At 44.1% G+C, this 19780-nt stretch overlaps 1 protein-coding gene across 1 annotated transcript in view; it reads right to left on the reverse strand.

Annotated features, from left to right (window-relative positions):
• Positions 1-17409, reverse strand: part of LOC131202037 (fatty acyl-CoA reductase 2-like) — a 36053-nt gene extending 18644 nt beyond the window's left edge. Inside the window, exons 1-5 of the mRNA XM_058190556.1 lie at positions 17353-17409; positions 9564-9787; positions 7797-7972; positions 5146-5325; positions 2469-2646 (exon numbers count right to left, since the gene is read on the reverse strand). Coding sequence (XP_058046539.1) covers positions 2469-2646; positions 5146-5325; positions 7797-7972; positions 9564-9764 — 735 coding nt within the window. The 5' untranslated portion in view covers positions 9765-9787; positions 17353-17409. The remainder of the gene's footprint in view (positions 1-2468; positions 2647-5145; positions 5326-7796; positions 7973-9563; positions 9788-17352) is intronic.
• Positions 17410-19780: the final 2371 nt, after the last annotated feature.

Consider the following 19780-nt stretch of genomic DNA (forward strand, 5'->3'; position numbering starts at 1 on the left):
GAATAGGAATAGGATAGGATAGGATAGGATAGGATAGGATAGGATAGGGATAGGGATAGGGATAGGGATAGGGATAGGGATAGGGATAGGATAGGGATAGGAACAGGAACAGGAACAGGAACAGGAACAGGAACAGGAACAGGAATAGGAATAGGAATAGGATAGGATAGGATATGATAGGGTAGGATAGAAATAGAATAGACTAGACTATATTAGACTAGACTAGACTAGACTAGACTAGACTAGACTAGACTAGACTAGACTAGAATAGGGATAGGGATAGGGATAGGGATAGGGATAGGGATAGGGATAGGGATAGGGATAGGGATAAGAATAGAATAGAATAGAATAGAATAGAATAGAATAGAATAGAATAGAATAGAATAGAATAGAATAGAATAGAATAGAAGCTGGAAGGAATCTTGGAGGTCTTGTAGTCCAGTCCCTTGCTCAAGCAGGAGAACCTATGCCAGTTTAGATGAGTGATCATCTAGAGCAGGGGCGTCAAACTCGACTTCATTGAGGGCTGCATCAGGGTTTTCTTTGACCTTGGGGGGCTGAGGTGGGTGCGGCCATCTCAACATCACTCATGTCAAGGGGTGCCTGTGGTGGCTCAAGTGTTCTACCAGCAAAAACGGAAACCTGAGCTCCGTTTTCGGCTGCGATGTCCTCCTGCAACCCTCTGCCAGTGAAAATGGAGCTCGGGATTGCTGCACGCAGCCCTCCCGAGTTCATTTTCTCTGGCAGAGGCACTGTGGGCTGGTCCTTCACTGTTTCTAGGGTCTAAAATACCCTGTGGGCTGGATCCAGCCCCCGGGCCTTGAGTTTGACACCCCTGATCTAGAGACTCTTCTTAAAAACATCCAGATCCTCAATACAGAACCTCTGTTCTGTCCTCCTCGCCTCCGTCCGAACGATGGCTTAATTAGCCGGCTCTTATCAGCTCTGGCAGCAAAAGAGCCAGCATCTGCCAAGAGTCCTCGTCAGCTGCCAAGACGCTGGTGAGTCACAACCTTCAGCTCTAGTCAATCAGTGGGTTTGCCTGATACAAAGAGAAACACCAGCTCTTGCTGCCTTTTATATCCTGCGGGGTGTGGCTCCATGACTCAGCACTTCCTAGGCCTGTCCCACCCTTGCTTCTGTTGTTCTCTTCTCTTCTGCCTACGAAACCTAGGATTCAGCCAAGCCTGATTGCTGTCAGCTGGGTCTGTAGGCCCATCCCCCTCACTGTCCAAATCACTTTCTGGCAGCAGGCCCGGCTCCGACTCACTTTCTGGCAGAAGGCCCAGCTCCAAGCACTTTCGGGCATGGGGCCAGGTTCGGGGCGGGAGCCACAACAACCTCAAATGCGAGTTTCTGTAAAACAGTGCTTTTTTGTTTTATTTATTTATTTGCATTTATATCCCGCCCTTCTCCGAAGACTCAGGGTGGCTTACACTATGTTAGCAATAGTCTTCATCCTATTTGTATATTTATATACAAAGTCAACTTATTGCCTCCAACAATCTGGGTCCTCATTTTACCTACCTTATAAAGGATGGAAGGCTGAGTCAACCTTGGGCCTGGTGGGACTAGAACCTGCAGTAATTGTAGGCAGCTGCTGTTAATAACAGACTGCATTAGCAGTCTGAGCCACAGAGTGCTTGACTCTAAACAAAGGGATTTCATCGTGTTTTCTGGATGGGGATTAGACTCATTTCCCTTTGGGTTGTTTGTCTGTTTCTCAATGTTACAGTTGTGTCCATAAAATTAAGCCTTGAGAGTGAAATCCACTTTGCTGACATTCTTCTGGGCACATGTGTCCTCCTGACCCTGAGATTTCCTGATAGATCCCATCCATGAATCCAGGATCACTCTCATTAGCTTTTAAGGTTATTGATAATGGGCTTCTTTCTCCTTTTCCAAAAGCATGAGAAGCACATTCTTATTTAGAGCCATTAGGGAATGACTCTAAATCAGGAGGTCTCCAAACCTTGCAGTTTTAACACTTGTGGACCATGGGTGAAATCCAGCAGTTTCTGACAGGTTCTGGAGAACCGGTAGTGGAAACTGTGAGCAGTTCGGAGAACCGGTAGTGGAAATTTTGAGTAGTTCGGAGAACTGGCAAATACCACCTCTGGCTGGCCCCAGAGTGGGGTGGGAATGGAGATTTTGGAATATCCTTCCCCTGGGAGTGGTGAAGGAATGGGGATTTTGCAATATCCTTTTCCTGCCACACCCACCAAGCCACACCACGCCCACCAAGCCTCACCCACAGAATCGGTAGTAAAAAAAAATTGGATTTCACCACTGTTGTCGACTTCAACTTCCAAAATCCCTCAGCCAGCATTGTTGGCTGGGGAATTCTGGGAGTTGAAGTCCACAGAACTTAAAGTTGCCAAGTTTGGAGAGCCATGCTCTAAATCAATCTCTCTTTTTTTGCGAGAAGTAGCATGTAAACCTAGCAACGGAAGAGCACACATGTTTACCGGGAAGGGCTCCTGCCAACTAGCTCCCACGATGGAGGGTCTAACGATGGCAACATTTAGGTCTCCTTTCTCCTGCTGGATCAGATGTTCAGTCAGAGCTTTGGAGAAGGTGTAGGTGTTGGGCCAGCCTTCAATCAAATTGGGGGTGATCGCTTCAATGAGGGACTGATCCATCCACCTAGCAGGATATTTTTTTAAAAAAATAAAATAAAAATAAAATGAAATTAAAATAATAAAATATATCTATGGGAGAAAATGAAACTTGAAGCATTGTCCTTACATATTTTCATATGCATGTCCTTGGAAAAGTTAAGGACTAGGTCTTCTTATAAGATAGCAATAGCACTTCGACTTATATACTGCTTCACAGCGCTTTACAGCCCTCTCTAAATGGTTTACAGAGTTAGTATATTGTCCCCAACAATCTGAGTCCTCAATCCATCCTTCCTTCCTTCCTTCCTTCCTTCCTTCCTTCCTTCCTTCCTTCCTTCCTTCCTTCCTTCCTTCCCTCCTCCCTCCTCCTCCCTCCCTCCCTCCCTCCCTCCCTCCCTTCATGTGTCTTGCTCATCTCATTATTGTTTACTAAGTGTTGTGGCCCGCCAGTGGCCAGCAGAGCTGGTGGCAGACTCAGAAAGTGAGGATGCTGGGGAGGAACATGGGCCAGTCCTGGAGTCTGGCGAAGGATCTGATGAGGGCTCTGCATCAGAGGCAGAGATGGGGCCACTGCCATCTGACAGTTGTCAGCTACCTTCGGAGTCAGAGATAATTGGGGCTGAAGAACAGCTGGAGCCTGTTCCCAATGTGCGCATGGGCAGAGCTGCCAGGAGAAGGGAACAGTTAAGGAACAAAGGCCAACTCAGGAGTAAAGGCACAGGTGGACGGTGAAAAATGGAGTTTGCAGGAGACAATTAGTTCATTTCATTAGTGTGAAGATCTGTCGGTGACTCTCAGAGATTCCTCGCCAAGTATTTTGTTGTACAAGATTGCGTTTGGAAGATAATGGCCTGGCAGGTCTCCAAGCCTGATAAGGTCTGTGGTTGTGAATTCACCCTTGAAAGACTGTTTGCTGGGACTTTGCTAGATGTGAATGAGAGGAATTAATAAAGAGAGGTTTTGTTGGTTCAAGGAGTCTGCTTCGTGCTTTTGGAAAGCCTAGGTCAGAACACTAAAAAGAAGGCAGATCTTGGGTCAAAAAGGATCACAAGATAGATTCTTCCCAAGGTACATCTACTTTAGACAAGCCTTGCACATTTCTGGAACTTTTCCTCCTCTCTCTCTCTCTCTCTTGGAAGAAAGGGCATAGGTAGAGGCAACAAATATTCCTTTAAACATTCTTGCAAATTCATCGCAACAGAGGGAAGATTGCTTTCATTACTTACACCAGGGGTCCCCCACCCCCAGTCCGTGGACTGGCACCAGTCCGCAGCATTCCATAAACCAGTCTGTGCAAACAACTGAAGCCCCATCCTCGGGATGCAGGCAGCACAGGAAACCATGCCAGCTCTGGTCCATGGAAAAACCTCTCTCCACAGAACTGGTCCCTGGTACCCAAAAGGTTGGGGGCCATTGACTTTCCCCACTAAGTCAAACATTTCTTTAGTTGCACAGGAACAATGATGGTTGGTGTACTTTCGTATGTGTGTTTCCTCCTTCTCTGTTACCATTTACAAGGACAAAGATCATTATATTATATATATAGTCATTGTATTTATGATTATGATCATGATGTATCACTTGTTGCTTGCTTCTGCACCAGAGACAAATTCCTTGCATGTCCAATCACACTTGGCCAATAAAAAATTCTATTCTATAAAGAATTCTATTCTACGTTGTAACAATACTCTTTGCATTAGATTAGATTAGATTAGATTAGATTAGATTAGATTAGATTAGATTAGATTAGATTAGATTAGATTAGATTAGAATTCTTTATTGGCCAAGTGTGATTGACACAAATGAGGTATCTACATAAATCTTGTACATTTCTGGAACTCCACTACCACAAATCTCTCTCTTTCTTGGACAGAAAGTGTATAGGAGAAGACAACAACTTGTTGTGGTCCGCCAGCAGTCTAGGGAGCTGACAACTGAGTCAGACAGCGATGAGGCTGAGGTGAGGCCAGGGCCATCGGGAAGTGAGGTGCAGACTCCAGAGTCTCCAGAGACTGATAGTAGTAAGGCAGAGGAACAGGAGGAGCCTGTTCCTAATGCACACATGAGAAGAGCTGCCAGAAGGCAAGAGCAGTCAAGCAAAGAGGACAACTCGGGAATAGGGCCAAGAGATGATTAGCTCCTCCCATAAGGCTTAAAAGACCAGCAACAGCGTTTGGGCTTTGTTGGAAAACAACATTGGTAGCTTCGTCTTCTTCTTCGTCTACATCTTGCATTTATTTCTGTGACTTCTGAACGTTTGCCAAGAAAGGCCTTTTGCAGTTTGCTTAATTGGACCAAGGTTTGCGACAGGACTGAGGAATTTATGTTGGGAGGCATTTGTTTTAATTTGAATTGAACTACGCTGGGAATGAAGTAATTCTCAGCTGTTCGGATAAAGTTTGTTCGTTTTTTTCACGGACTGAATTTCCTACTACCTACTGGGGCCTGGGTCACAATACAAGAATTCCTTCAAACGTACCTGCAAATACATCACAAAGGAGGAAGGGTTGCTTCCATTACTTACGTCACCAGGTCCAAAAGCTTCTTTGGTTCCACGGGAACAGGATAGAAGACTTCCTCTATGTGCCTCCGGTTACAGTTTGAATAGGCCGTTGAAACGTGGATGAGGGCTTCGAGGTTCTTCATCTGGTGGGCCAGCTTCAGGAGCTGCTGGGTCCCCATGACATTCAGGAGAAGGGCATCCCTGCTCAAGAAAGCACAAAAAGCTAGGCTTGAGGTCCAGCGGGTGTGATGCCAGGTCCAATCAATCCTCTTGGGCCTCTTGCCTAAGGAGTTATAGGACATCTTGATCAGGGATGAAATGCTCCCGGTTCGGACTGGATCGCCCGATCCGGTAGCAATGGCATCAGGTGGTTCGGAGAACCAGTAGCAAAAATCCCTCCCCGCCTCCGCCCATGCCCAGCTGAGCCGTGCAATCATCAGAGGGTTTTATTTATTTTTTTACTTTTAAAAGCATTTTTCTTCGGATGAAAAAATGCTTTTAAAATTAAAAAAATGCCTCTGATGATCACCCAACTCAGCTGGGATTGTGAGAACTTTTTAAAAGCATTTTTTTTCTACAATATCTTCGGCTGAAGAGGTTGTAAATTGCTTTTAAAAGGCTCTGACAATCAGGCAGCTTAGTTGGGATCGTGAGAACCCTTTAAAAGCATTTTTTCTACAACCTCTTTGGCTGAAGAGTCCCAGCTCCCAGAGGACATCTTATGGGAGGGGGGTCAATCATCTCTTGGCCCTACTCCCGAGTTGTCCTTTTTGCTTGAGCTGCTCTTGCCTTCTGTCAGCTCTTCTCATGCGTGCATTAGGAACAGGCTCCTCCTGTTCCTCTGCCTCACTACTGTCAGTCTCTGGAGGCTCTGGAGTCCGCACCTCACTTCCCGATGGCCCTGGCCTCACCTCAGCCTCATCGCTGTCTGATTCCATTGCTAGCTCCACAGGCTTCTGGCAGACCACAACAAAACCAGACTAAACCAAACCAAACCAAACCAAAAAGCTGCAGAAATATTTCATTATTCTAAGATTTAATGTGTATTAAATATTCATTATTTCTCCATTAACCAGCTAGCTAACTGGTCTCTTGAAATTGGAAACTATTCTTCTTCAAGAAGAAGACAAAGGAAGGGCTGATCAGTGATGGGATTCAGTTTTTTTTACTACCAGTTCTATGGGCATGGCTTGGTGGGCATGGCATGGCTTGGTGGGCGTGGCATGGTGGGCATGGCTGGGGAAGGATACTGTAAAATCCCCATTTCCTCCTGATCAGCTGGGACTCCAGAGGCAGAGAATAGATGGGGGCGGGGCCAGTCAGAATTTTTACTACCAGTTCTCCGAACTACTCAAAATTCCCACTACCAGTTCTCCAAAACTGGTCAGAACTTGCTGAAACCCACCTCTGGTTCTGATGTAAAGCCTGGTTTGCTAAAGAAGCAAAGTTCTTTGGTTTTGGCAGTCAACAAGAAACTTTATGGATTCTCTTCTAACCTTTTAACACGTAGCTCTCGGTTTATTACTAGTCCCTTAGTGAAGACTGTAGAGATTCTCACTCATCCAATCATGGTTGTCCTCAAAGTGCTTTTTCAGGGGGCAACTGGACTGTCTAGTTTTTTTCTTTGAAAATCTTTGGTTTCTCATCCAAGAAGCTTCTTCAACTCTGACTGGATGGTGGGGAATGGAAAGATTTATATTCCTTGCAGACAGCTGGTTATTTGCATCCTTTTACAGAGTTGTTGAAGTCCTTGGAGGTTTTATCTGTGTCCTCAGGGTCACCTCAGTTAGTGCTCCTGGTTCCTGTAGTCTGCAATTTTTCCTCTGGAAATCCATTCTTACTCCCACACCATTCTAAGGGTGACCATCCCAAATTGTATAGCTAAAAGTCCGCAGAGATTCTCAGTCAACGAGGTCATGGTTGTCCCAAAGGTGTTTTTTCAGGAAGCAACTAGATTTCCTCGTTTTTCCTTTCGAAGACATTTCGCTTCTCATCCAAATAACCAGCTGTCCGCAAGGAGTATAAATCCTTCCATTCCACACTATCCTGTCAGAGCTGAAGAAGCTTCTTGGATGAGAAGTGAAACGTCTTCAAAGGAAAAAAACAACAACCATGAAAGTCCAGTTACCTCCTGAAAAAGCACCTTTAGTCATTTAGTGAACATCCAAAGTTATGACAGACTTCCCAAACGCTACTTGCAACCTGGTTCTGGAGTCCCAATGGATGCACTCACATCCAGGGTCACATGACCAGTGGTGGGATTCAGCCAGTTTGTACCACTTCGGGAGAACCAGTTGTTAACTTTCTGAGCAGTTTGGTGAACTGGTTGTTGGAAGAAATCATTAGGGCAGAGAACCGGTTGTTAAATTATTTGAATCCCACTACTGCACATGACCACAGCATAGGTCATAAAAGTGAGCCCAGTCATGTGGGTACCTCGACTTTGACCATCATGACTTACCCCAGAAATTCCAGATTCCATTATGGTTGTAAGTTGAGGACTAGCTGTGTTGTAAAAAAAATAATGGCTGTGCTCCACCATGGTCTTCTTCAAAGTGATGTAGCCCTAATTCCTGGGAATGGCTTGCTGCACTTAGTCATGTCTCCTTTCAAGAAAATATGATTTGGGGCTGGATGGCAAGAAACCCATGGAGAGAGCAAGGAGAACTTACTTCAGGGACTCGTCGAATCGAACCGTTGCAGCACAATGGAAGATGACGTTGACCTCAGAGAGCAGCTCCTCCATGTCTTCGGAAGCAATGGCCAGGTTTGGCTTGGTGAACTCAGCACTGATGGGTTTAATCTTCTCATGGAAATTGGGCCACTCTTCCCGGACTCTGTCGAACAACTGGAGTGCAAGAGACAATATTCACTTAACAAAGAAGGATTGGCCACCTAATGAGAAGGAAGGACTCACTGGAGAAGAGCCGAATGCTGGGAAAGATTGAGGGCAAAAGAAGAAGGGGATGGCAGATAATGAGGTAGCTGGATGGTGTCACTGAAGCAGTCAGCGTGAGCTTGAATGGACTCCAGGGGATGGTAAAGGACAGGGAGGCCTGGAGGAACATCGTCCATGTGGTCGCGGTGAATTGGACACGACTTCGCAACTAACAACAACAGCAACAACAACAAAGAAGGAAAATGCTCAGGTTCCTAAGGTTGAATGAACCAAAGGAGCTTTTTCAAGAGGCAATTGGACTTTCTTGCAAGAAAGTCCAGTTGCCTCTTGAAAAAAGCACCTTTGGGACATCTATGACCGTGATGACTGAGAATCTCCATAGACACCAGGAATTATTATTATTTTTTTAATATTGTTAAGAGCAGCATCAAATGCTAGGAGATAGAGCCAAAACGACTACTGAGCAAACTTTTTAAAAATACGGATCAACTCAAGAATAAACAAACTTTTGGGGTGTGTGTGTGTAATGTATGTGTATGTGTATGTATGTATATATACATACGGTCCCAATACACACACACACACACACATATATATATATATATGCACACACACATATATACATATATTATATACATATACATTTATATACATATACATTTATACATATATAAAGGTAAAGGTAAAGGTTCCCCTCACACATATGTGCTAGTCATTCCCGACTCTAGAGGGCGGTGCTTATCTCCATTTCAAAGCCGAAGAGCCAGCGCTGTCCGAAGACGTCTCTGTGGTCATGTGGCCGGCATGACTCAATGCCAAAGGCGCATGGAACGTTGTTACCTTCCCACCAAAGGTGGTCCCTATTTTTTCTACTTGCATTTTTACTGCTTTCAAAACTGCTAGGTTGGCAGAAGCTGGGACAAGTAACAGGAGCTCACCCCGTTACACAGCAGTATCCCAAAATTGGGAAACTATATTCTTCATTTGCGCAGCAAAAGGAAAGGGGTGGCGGTGGTTCTGTATATTAAAGAAACAATAAAGGCTAGACAAATTTTTGCAGATGAAGATGGGAGAATATCGATGGTGGAGGTAACAATGAATCATAGAAACAGATGTTGTTGATAGTGATATATGCACCTAATAATAAACAAGAAGAGTTTTATGGAAAACTGCATAAGAAAATTATAGAATTGGAACTTTATTATAGAATTGGAGACTTCAATCAGCGGTGGATTCCAATTACCTTCGTTACTGGTTTGCTCTCGCAGAGCATTTTTGATGATGTCTGGGTGGGTGGGCGGAGCCTCCCATCGCTGCCACTACCGGTTTGCCCGAACCGGGAGCAACCCACCACTGACTTCAATGTAATCATAGATACAATCTAAGGTGGGCTAGAAATGCGTTTAATAAATAAAATACACAAGTCCCATATTTGCCTCTCTAGGTTTAAGACCAGATGTGCTTCCCCACCACAGCAGTGAACCAATGGCAAAACCCTACCAGATGCTACCCATTTCTGTCCACCCTTGAATTTCCTTACCTTGCATTTCAGCAGATTTTCCACTCGGGTTTGGATGGAACGTCCACCTTTGGGCCGCACGCACACGTAGATGGTTTTCACGTCGTGGCAAGACCGGAGAAGTTTCTCAACCAGGACTTTGCCCATGAACCCTGTGGCTCCTGTAACAAGGATTGACTTCCCGCCGTAGAAAGCACCAACCAAAGACATGGTGTCCTTCATTTCCAAGCTCTTGGTGGCAGGATCTAGAAGGAAGACACATGAAATCACACACATTTCGCTCAATTGTACCTCGCTCAATTGTAGTAACTGTGAAAGGGAACTTGGAGTCCTAGACAATCATTTAAATATGAGCCAGCCGTCTGCTGCAGCTGCCAAAGAAGCCAACACAGTTCTAGGCTGCATTAACAGAGGGATAGAATCAAGATCACGTGAAGTGTTAATACTATTTTATAATGCCCGCCCACCTGTCCCTGCTCTATAACCTACCTATATTTCTTTTGTTTTAAATCCAGATGGTAGGTGCTGCAGAGAAAATTACCGTGCTCATCTGTTTTACTCACTTTGGATTCAGTAGAAGGTAAATTTTAATCATATTGAGCATGCCCAGAAGTGTGAGTTTGGCACGCGTGCGCAGCAAACTGGTTGTAACAACCGGTGAATCCCACCACTGCTTGGAAAAGCCACATTTGGAATACTGCCTCCAGTGATGGTCGCCACGATGTAAAAAAAAGATGTGGAGACTCTGGAAAGAGTGCGGAGAAGAGCAACGAAGATGATGAGGGGACTGGAGGCTAAAACATATAAAGAACGGTTGCTGGGTATGTCTAGTTTGACAAAAAGAAGGACTAGGGGAGACATGATAGCAGTGTTCCAATATCTCAGCAGCTGCCACAAAGAAGAGGGAGTTGGGCTGTTCTCCAAAGCACCTGAAGGCAGGACAAGAAGCAACGGGTGGAAACTAATCAAGGAGAGAAGCAACCTAGAACTAAGGAGAAATTTCCTGACAGTTAGAACAATTAACCAGCGGAACAACTTGCCTCCAGAAATTGTAAATGCGCCAACACTGGAAGTATTTAAGAAGAGATTGGATAACCATTTGTCTGCCTAAGCAGGGGGTTGGACTAAAAGACCTCCAAGGTCCCTTCCAACTCTCTTATTCTATGGATAAGGATGTCCACTCCGTCAGACAACTCACGACAAAGAGAAAGCAAGCTATCATCAGCATAAACCCTTGTTAAGGCTCTTGACAACTCATACAATTTCTTCTACTCAGTTATTAGAAAAAATAACCTAGCCATGATGGTTGAGAGAAGGTTGCCTCCATCCCATCCTCCAATATCTGGTTAGGAGTTCAAATGTCACCCCAGCAAGTCCAAGATTCAGTGCCTTACTTACACCCCTCGGCCTATCAAGAGGACAATGAGAAGCCATCCTATGTGATTGGCGCACCACATTCTTCCTCATGGACCTGGCCTTGAAGATCAAGCAAAGTTCTTTGACCACAGAGGAAAGCCTTAAATGGGGAAGGGCTTCTTCTCACTCAGGTTAGAAAAACTTGCCAGCCCGTTCCCAGGGAAGCATTCCGTACACGTTTGTTTATTAAACCATTTATTAAACTGCCCAAGGAACTGCTGATATAGTTCTACAGAGGAATTATTGAGTCTGTCATCTGCACCTCCATAACTGTCTGGTTTGGTTCTGCAACCCAACAAGACAGACACAGACTTCAGAGGATAATTAGAACTGCAGAAAAAATAATTGCTACCAACCTGCCTTCCATTGAGGACCTGTATACTGCACAAGTCAAAAAGAGGGCTGTGAAAATATTTACAGACCTCTCACATCCTGGACATAAACTGTTTCAACTCCTACCCTCAAAACGACTCTACAAAGCACTGCACACCAGAACAACTAGACACAAGAACAGTTTTTCCCTGAACGCCATCACTCTGCTAAACAAATAATTCCCTCAACACTGTCAAACTATTTACTAAATCTGCACTACTATTAATCTTTTCCTCTTTCCCATCACCCATCTCCTTCCACTTATGACTGTACCCTTGTTGCTGGAATCCTTAAGATTTATATTGACTGTTTCCTAATATGATTTGATTGCTTATTAAGTGCCATTAAGTATTGTCCCTTATGATTCTTGATGAATGTGTCTTTTTTTTTATGTTCACTATGATGTACTGTAATATGATGATGACTATGATCATGATTTATCACTTTTTTTATAGCTTTTATGTACGCTGAGAGCATATCCAACCAAGACAAATTCCTTGTTTGTCCAATCACACTTGGCCAATAAAGAATTCTATTCTATTCTATTCTATTCTATTCTATTCTATTCTATTCTATTCTATTCTATTCTATTCTATTCTACTCTACTCTACTCTACTCTACTCTCCTCCATTCTATTCTATTTCTATTTTCAGACCTCCTGATTCCTTAATGGCTCAATGGCTTACAAATAAAAGGAGAAGAAAAAGTCACAACCCGAAAGATTATCGTAATTTCTAAATCCTCCTCTCTACACCAGGTATGCTGCCTTAACATGAAATGGCTTAAGCCAACCAAAATCATAATTGGCATGACTACTCTGATAATTCTGGATTAAAAATATCTCTTGAGTTTGTTTTTTTTTTTTAAAAAAACCAAACAAACACGCTTGTTAATGGTAGCAACAAGCTTTCGTAAACAAAAGCCAGTTCCACATTATGTCATTAGTCAAAGACGTTTTTTTAGCAATCTGATTGTTTCCGTTTGCCAAGCCACACCTCTGAAGTGGTAGAAGACCAAACACTGACAAGGGAAGTCATTGAGAGGATTAAGGTAGGCTTGGTTCCGGAAGGCATAGTCAGTATAAAAGACACATTAATGGGATAGAGAAATCCATCTTCTGAGTAATTCTTGGTGCACTCAGAGCTTGGTGGCTTTGTTGCAGATGTTTCATTACCAATCTAGGTGATATCATCAAGTGATTTTAAAAAATGGTAAAGGTTTCCCTGTCAGTCATGACTGACTTTGAGACCTCCAAGGTCCCTTCCAACTCTGTTGTTCTGTACTGCTTGATTATTGTTTTATTTATTGGTGTTATTGTTAGGAGCTGCCCAGAGTTGCTTAAGTAGGCAGCCATGTAAACCCGTGGGAAGCCACCCCTGCTCCTAATGACCCCTACATAACCCCTACATGAGGGTCTGACAATAGCCAATAGAACAGGGGTCTCCAACCTTGGTCACTTTAAGACTTGTGGACTTCAACTCCCAGAATTCTGGGAGATGAAGTCCACAAGCCTTAAAGTGACCAAGGTTGGAGACCCCTGCAATAGAATACATGTTCTTGCATAGGAACAGGAAGCTCAAGTGCAAAGCCCAAGAGAAGGTATAAAAACCCTCCACGCTCAACTCCATTTTATCCAGCTGCCCAGAATCACACGTGGTTCTGCTTCATCATTAAACCATCTTTCCAATCAGCCACCATGTTTCCAGTGTCTTTCTCCTGGCTTGGAACTGAACCAGATGGACATATCTTCCCACAAAGCTTTCAGATAAATGTATAAACCCATCGGTGAGATGTGGGCACAGATTAAACCCTCAAGCGGCCTCAACGGCTCTCAGAGAAAGTGCTAACAAGCAGGTGATGACTGCAAAGAAATACAATCCTTCCATTCTCCCACCACCATCATCCTGTCAGGACCCGGCGAAGCTTCTTGGATGAGAAGTGAAACGTCTTCTTCTTCCTCAAGGAAAAAAAAAAAGCACAGTCCAGTGCAGTGGTGAGATCTGAACCGGTTTAATACCGGTTCGCACGCACGCAGTGCACACCAAAAGGAGGCATGGGGTAAGTAGAACAGCACGTGGAGTGGGTGGGTGATCATCTGTGGCGCGCGACCTTTTTTTTTTACTTTTAAGAGCATTTTTTTACAACCTAATAGGTTGTAAAAAAATGCTTTTAAAAGTAAAAAAAGGCTCTGACAATCGTGCGGCTCATCTGTGATCATCAAACGCTCTTTTTTTTTACTTTTTAAAAGCATTTTTTTACAACCTATTTGGCCGAATAGGTTGTAAAAAAATGCTTTTAAAAGTAAAAAAAAAAGGCTCTGACAATCGTGCGGCTCATCTGTGATCATCAAACTTTTTTTTTTTACTTTTTAAAAGCATTTTTTACAACCTATTTGGCTGAATAGGTTGTAAAAAAATGCTTTTAAAAGTAAAAAAAAAAGGCTCTGACAATCGTGCGGCTCAGCTGTGATTGTCAGAGTCTTTTGTTGTAACCTTTTAAAAGCATTTTATAAAAGAAGCATCAAATGGGCGAGTGGGCGACCGGGCGATTGGGTGGGCATGGGCAGGGGTGGGGAGCAGGGATTTTTGCTACCGGTTCTCCAAACCACCTGCCACCATTGCTACCAGATCAGCCGATCCAGTCCGAACTGGGAGCATTTCACCCCTGGTCCAGTGGCCTTTTGAAAAAACACCTTTGTGACAATTAAGCAAGTGATTAAGATAATGGGTTAGAAAGCAAGAAATGGTGAGTTTTATTCCCACTTTAGCTGGCTGGATGACTTTAGGGCATTTTAGTTACCTGCCGAAATTACACAGTGCTGAAAAAAAATAAGTTTCTCCAGTCAAGTTGGCCAACAGCTCCTGGGTTTGAGCTGGGATCATGACTGCTGTCAGTCATCCAACTGGAAACAATGAAAGAAGAGGCTGGCAGGGCAGGAAAGACAAAGTAAGTAAAAAAAAATATTGGGATTTTCCAATGTTATTTTGAAATACACGCAATCTCCCTTAAAGCTGTGTGAATATTTGCTAGGACAGTTTGCAACATCCAATGGGTTTATGAGGTAAGTGGAATGGTAGGTGGTGTAACAGAATATTAACTGAATAAAGGAAGCACCCTTTCTATTTGTTGGTTTCTGGTCAACCTCATTCTCAAGGCAACTAAAATCCAGGATTAAAATTCCCAGAGCTAGAATTAATATTTAAAACCTAATTCAATTACAACATGCTCCTGCAATCCAAATGGGAAGGGTATTTGCACAATGCCAGCAAGCACAAAAAAAACAACACAACTCACGTTGCGTTCCAGCATCTGCCAACCACCATGGAGCAAGGCCTGCTTGCTGGCAACAAGGATGCCTCCAAGTGGGTTCTACTTACCTTTGTTATTGGGTTGAAACGGGCACATGCGCAGAAGCTTCTGCGCTTGCGCAGATCATCCATTATGACATCTGGGCAGGTGGGCGGAGCCTCCTGCTGCTTTTACTACCAGTTCGCAAGAACTGGAGAGAACCGGGAGCAACCCACCACTGCTCCAAGTCTTCCTGATGTATGTCAGATACAGCAGCTTCTTACTGCCGCAGCAATACACATGCACACAACTCGTATAAATGGAGTTGTCAGGTGTGCAAAGCATCCCCAAAGGGCAATTTTGAAACGTGCACTGATACAGGCGAAAACACTTGTTCCTGAGAGCATACAAAAATAGCTCTGGTTTTGCAAAGCTCACATTGTTGCTTCAGAAGTTGCGCTCTCTCTCTCTCTCTCCTTCTCCCTCCCTCCCTCTCTCTTTGATATAGTAAGGTCTACATCTTATCTATCTATCTATCTATCTATCTATCTATCTATCTATCTATCTATCTATCTATCTATCTATCTATCATCTATCTGTCATCTCTTTGCGTAGAAGATATAGTAAGGTTTATATCTTGTCTGTTTCTCTATCTATCATCTCTCTCAATTTCTGGTACCAGAAATTTTGAGTAGTTCGGAGGACCAGGAAAAAACACCTCTGAATGGTCCCAGAGTGGGGTAGGAATAGAGATTTTGCAATATCCTTCTCCCAGGCGTGGGGAGGGAATGGAGATTTTGCAGTATCCTTCCCCCAGGAGTGGGGAGGGAATGGAGATTTTGCAATATCCTTCCCCAGGAGTGGGGAGGGAATGGAAATTTTGCAATATCCTTCCCCCAGGAGTGGGGAGGGAATGGAGATTTTGCAATATCCTTCCCCCAGGAGTGGGGAGGGAATGGAGATTTTGCAGTATCCTTCCCCTGCCACGCCCACCAAGCCACGCTCACCAAGCCATGCCCACAGAACTGATAGTAAAAAAAAAAATGAATTTCACCACTGAAACAACCTCCCTTCTCCGGAAAACCCAGCATCATGAAGAATGGAGGAGAGAAGGACTTGGCTGCTCACTTTCTGTTTCCTGGAAATGGGTGAATCTCATCTGCGCGTACCTGACTCCACCTTTTGTGGAAGGTAATTGCGGAGCCTTCCAAGGCCCCTTGCTCTACCCTCCTTTCTGCTTTAGGCTAGCTTTCTTTTTTTAAAAAATAATAATAATTGTCCTTCCATTACCCATTCTATCCTGTCAGAGCTGAAGAAGCTTCTTGGATAAGAAGCAAAATGTCTTCAAAAGAAAAAAAAAGGGTGGGGGAGAAGAGTTACCTACAATAGAAGAATGGATATTGAAAGTTGCTAATTTGGCTGAGATGGCTAAAATCTCAGCCTTTTTGAAAAACATCTAACTGAATGGAAAAAATGGATTGAATATACGCAAAAAAAGATATCAGATTAAGAGATATCAGATTGCTTTTGAATGATTAGGATGTATTTATCTTTGATTTGTATGGGGGAAGTTAGGATTTGAGAAGAAGGGGAGGATTATAATTTGTGTTAGGGAAAAGTTAGCGAATGATTGTTTTTTCTTTTGAATTATACCTTGTGTTTGTTCTGGGAAGTCGCGGGTGGGGGGTGAGGGAGGAAGGTGGTTTTGGAGGGATGGGGGAGGGGATGGAGTGGGGGGAGGGGAAAAAAAGGGGGGGTGAAAATTTTTGTAAAAACTTTTTCAATTAAAAAAAAAATAAAAATAAAAAAAATCCTGAAAAAGCACTTTTGGGGCAACCATGACCTGGATGACTGAGAATCTCTACAGACATTCCCACAGTTGCTCATTGGGTCAGGGCAACCAGGGAGCATCTGGGGTTTTCACCACCTCCTTCGCTCGCTGCAGCCTTACGTTACGATGATATCAAAGCGTTACGACAATATCAAAGAAACGGTGGAATAGAATCATTAAACGACGGAATGAAACGTGAATGGCAAAAATTAATTTTTTTAAAAAAAAATATGGAATGGAATTGTTAAATTGTCCCGCAGCGACTTGGCTGCGTTATTATTTATTATTATTATTTATTAAATTTTTATACCGCCCTTCTCCTGAAGGACTCAGGGCGGTGTACAGCCAGAAATAAAATACAAGATATGTACAGTTAAAAATGAATTAAAACATAGCAAAATTACGAAAACGGCTGATAATTAAAATTAAAATTTAAAATATTTAAAATATTAATAAAACCCCAATTTAAAATCAAACTATTATGCCAGTCCCGCTTGAATAAATAAGTATGTTTTTAGCTCACGACGGAAGGTCCGAAGATCAGGCACTTGACGTAGGCCAGGGGGGAGTTCATTCCAGAGCATCGATGCTCCCACAGAGAAGGCCCTACTCCTGGGGGCCGCCAGCCGACATTGTTTGGCGGACGGCACCCTGAGGAGACCCTCTCTATGAGAGCGTACGGGTCGGTGGGAGGCATAGGGTAACAGCAGGCGGTCTCGTAAGTACCCGGGTCCTAAGCCATGCGTTGAATTGTCCTGCAGCGAATGGTGATTCGGCCACAGTGAGTTGTCCCATTCTGCAGATTCCATGGACCAACCATGCTGAGAGCTTCCCAGCCAGGCTTCCCTCCGGCTCTTTCTTCCTGAAAAGTTCTGTTTTCTTATCTACCCCAAACTCACTCACCTATGTAAACATCGCAGAGAAAAACTCTGGACCTTGGATGGTCTCCCAAGATGTCTGTCTCGACTGGAGCGGGGAGTAATTGCCAAGGACTGGCTGGAGCTTAATATAGGGTTCTGATTCCTTAATAGAGTATTAATCTGCCCCGCCTCTAGCCCTCCTCATTAAGCTCATTAACCTAATGCCATTCTCGCCTTGGAGTGATGGATGGTCCAATGAAACCAGAGCAGGTGGGTGGACCAGTATGAAACCAGTATGAAACCAGTATCAGGGAGTTCTGATACTACAAACCTGGACATAAGCTTGCACGTTTCTTTGGCTTAGAGCAGAGATCATTCTCCAAGGGACTTACGACATCCAACTCAAAGCAACTTGGAGAAAAATACAGTGCATGACTAATGTTAGCTGCTGATGAAACAAACATGATCAAAGAGGATACAAAAAAAAAATAGTAATAAGAGTGGATTGATTGATTTCGTGTCATCAAGTCATCAGCAATCACACAGGTAGATCGACTCTATGAGAACCTGTCCTTAACCTGATCTTTCACACAGCTACAGCAATATAGCTATAGCAATAGCAATACTGCAGTGGTGGGTTGCCCCTGGTTCGGACCGGTTCGCAAGAACCGGTAGTAAAACCGGCAGGAGGCTCAGCCTACTGACCCGTATGTCATCAAGAAGCTTCTGCGCATGTGTGTGCGTTCCCGTTGCGAACCGGTAGTAAAGGTAAGTAAAACCCGCCTCTGCAACACTAGAAGTTGGCAACCAGGATTTATATTATTTTTTTGCTCCAAAAGACACATTAGGGCTTATTTTCTCGCATGCGTGGCAAAGCTGAACTGAGGCGATAGTTCGTGCGCCCACAGAGAAGGTGCTACGTGCCACGTGTGGCACGCGTGCCATAGGTTCGCCAACATGGGTGTAGGGTTTCCTGCTTGGGTGTGGGGTTGGAGTAGATGATCTACACCAGTGGTAGTCGACCTGGTCCCTACTGCCCACTAGTGGGCGTTCCAGCTTTCATAGTGGGCAGCAGGGGTTTTGTCCGATACTGAAGCACTTTCCTTTTTTTAACTTTAATTGACTTTTTAAAAAAAATTCATAGCATTATTTACAAACATTTTCATTTGGTTTTCATAAAATTCCCCGTGACAATTTAAATTTCAGAAAATATACTATTTGTATCGCCCACACCTAAGTTTAGTTCATGTTATGTAAGTGAAACTAAATGGCGCTATAGTGCGCTTGCAAACAAAAGAGCCTTGTCCCAGAATAGCTTGCGCATCTCCCCCCACACCACCCAGCTGTAACAGACAAGTAGAACTGGTAGCTGGCGCCCCCACTCCCAAACCCAATCCATGATGCACGAGAGGCATGCGCAGACGACGATACACAGCGCATTGCTGTGGAACCGGTGGGCGGTTAGAAAATTTTACTACTAACAGAGATACAAAAGAGAGCAGTAGGTATAAAAAGGTTGACTACCCCTGATCTACACGGTCCCTTCCAACTCTGTTCATCTGTTACAACTTCACAGGGGAAAAAAATGACCTATGACCATCTTTCACACTTACAACCATTGCAGCATCCCCCTGGTCACATGATCAAAATTCAGACTCTTGGCAACTGACTCATATTTATGACGGTTGCAGTGTCCCGGGGTCACGTGATCCTCTTTTGTGACCTTCTGACAAGCAAAATCGATGGGGAAGCCAGATTCACTGGACGACCATGTTACTTATTTAACAACTGCAGGGATTCACTTAACTGTGGCAAGAAAGGTCGTAAAATGGGGCAAAAGTCACTGAAGAGATGTCTCAGCAAAAGAAATTTTGGCCTCGATTGTGGTCGTAAGTCAAGGACTACCTGTAGTGTGCGGGGTGCGGTGGGAAGGAGGCCCACTGGATAAAGTCAAGATGCTGGCTGTAACAGTGTGATCAAAACTCTGCCTGATTTATGGTTGCTATGATGAGCCGGGGGCGAGGCACGGAAGCAACACAGCCAGAGAACAGTTCTAACTCCCCTTTATTGCTCCATCTGTCCCCCAAACATCCCCACATTTACTGCAAGTCCTGAAGCAAAGCTCTCACATGCACCTTCGATAGCCTATGGCTGCAAGTAATCCAGTAAGCAAAGTTAACAAGGCGGCAACCAAGGCAAGAAGTCCAGCGAGGCGGGCGAACCGGGCAAGGCACACAAGACAAAGCACGGTGAAATCCAGACCTCAGCAACTGCATGTGAGGTTCCACTGATTCAATGCTTGTTCCTGACAAATGCCCCTTCCAACAGCATATTTTTAAATCTCTTTGCTCAGGTGAGTCTTGTGAAGAAGGGCGGGGCATCCTCCTCCTGAGTTGTCGGGTTGCCGTGCGCTGATCCTGCCTCCTCTCCATTCTTTGTGCTCGGGGATCAGTGGGGAGGTAATTGCTCTC

The sequence above is a fragment of the Ahaetulla prasina genome, chromosome 7 (genome assembly GCF_028640845.1).
Source record: "Ahaetulla prasina isolate Xishuangbanna chromosome 7, ASM2864084v1, whole genome shotgun sequence".
In the NCBI taxonomy this organism is placed as follows: domain Eukaryota; kingdom Metazoa; phylum Chordata; class Lepidosauria; order Squamata; family Colubridae; genus Ahaetulla; species Ahaetulla prasina.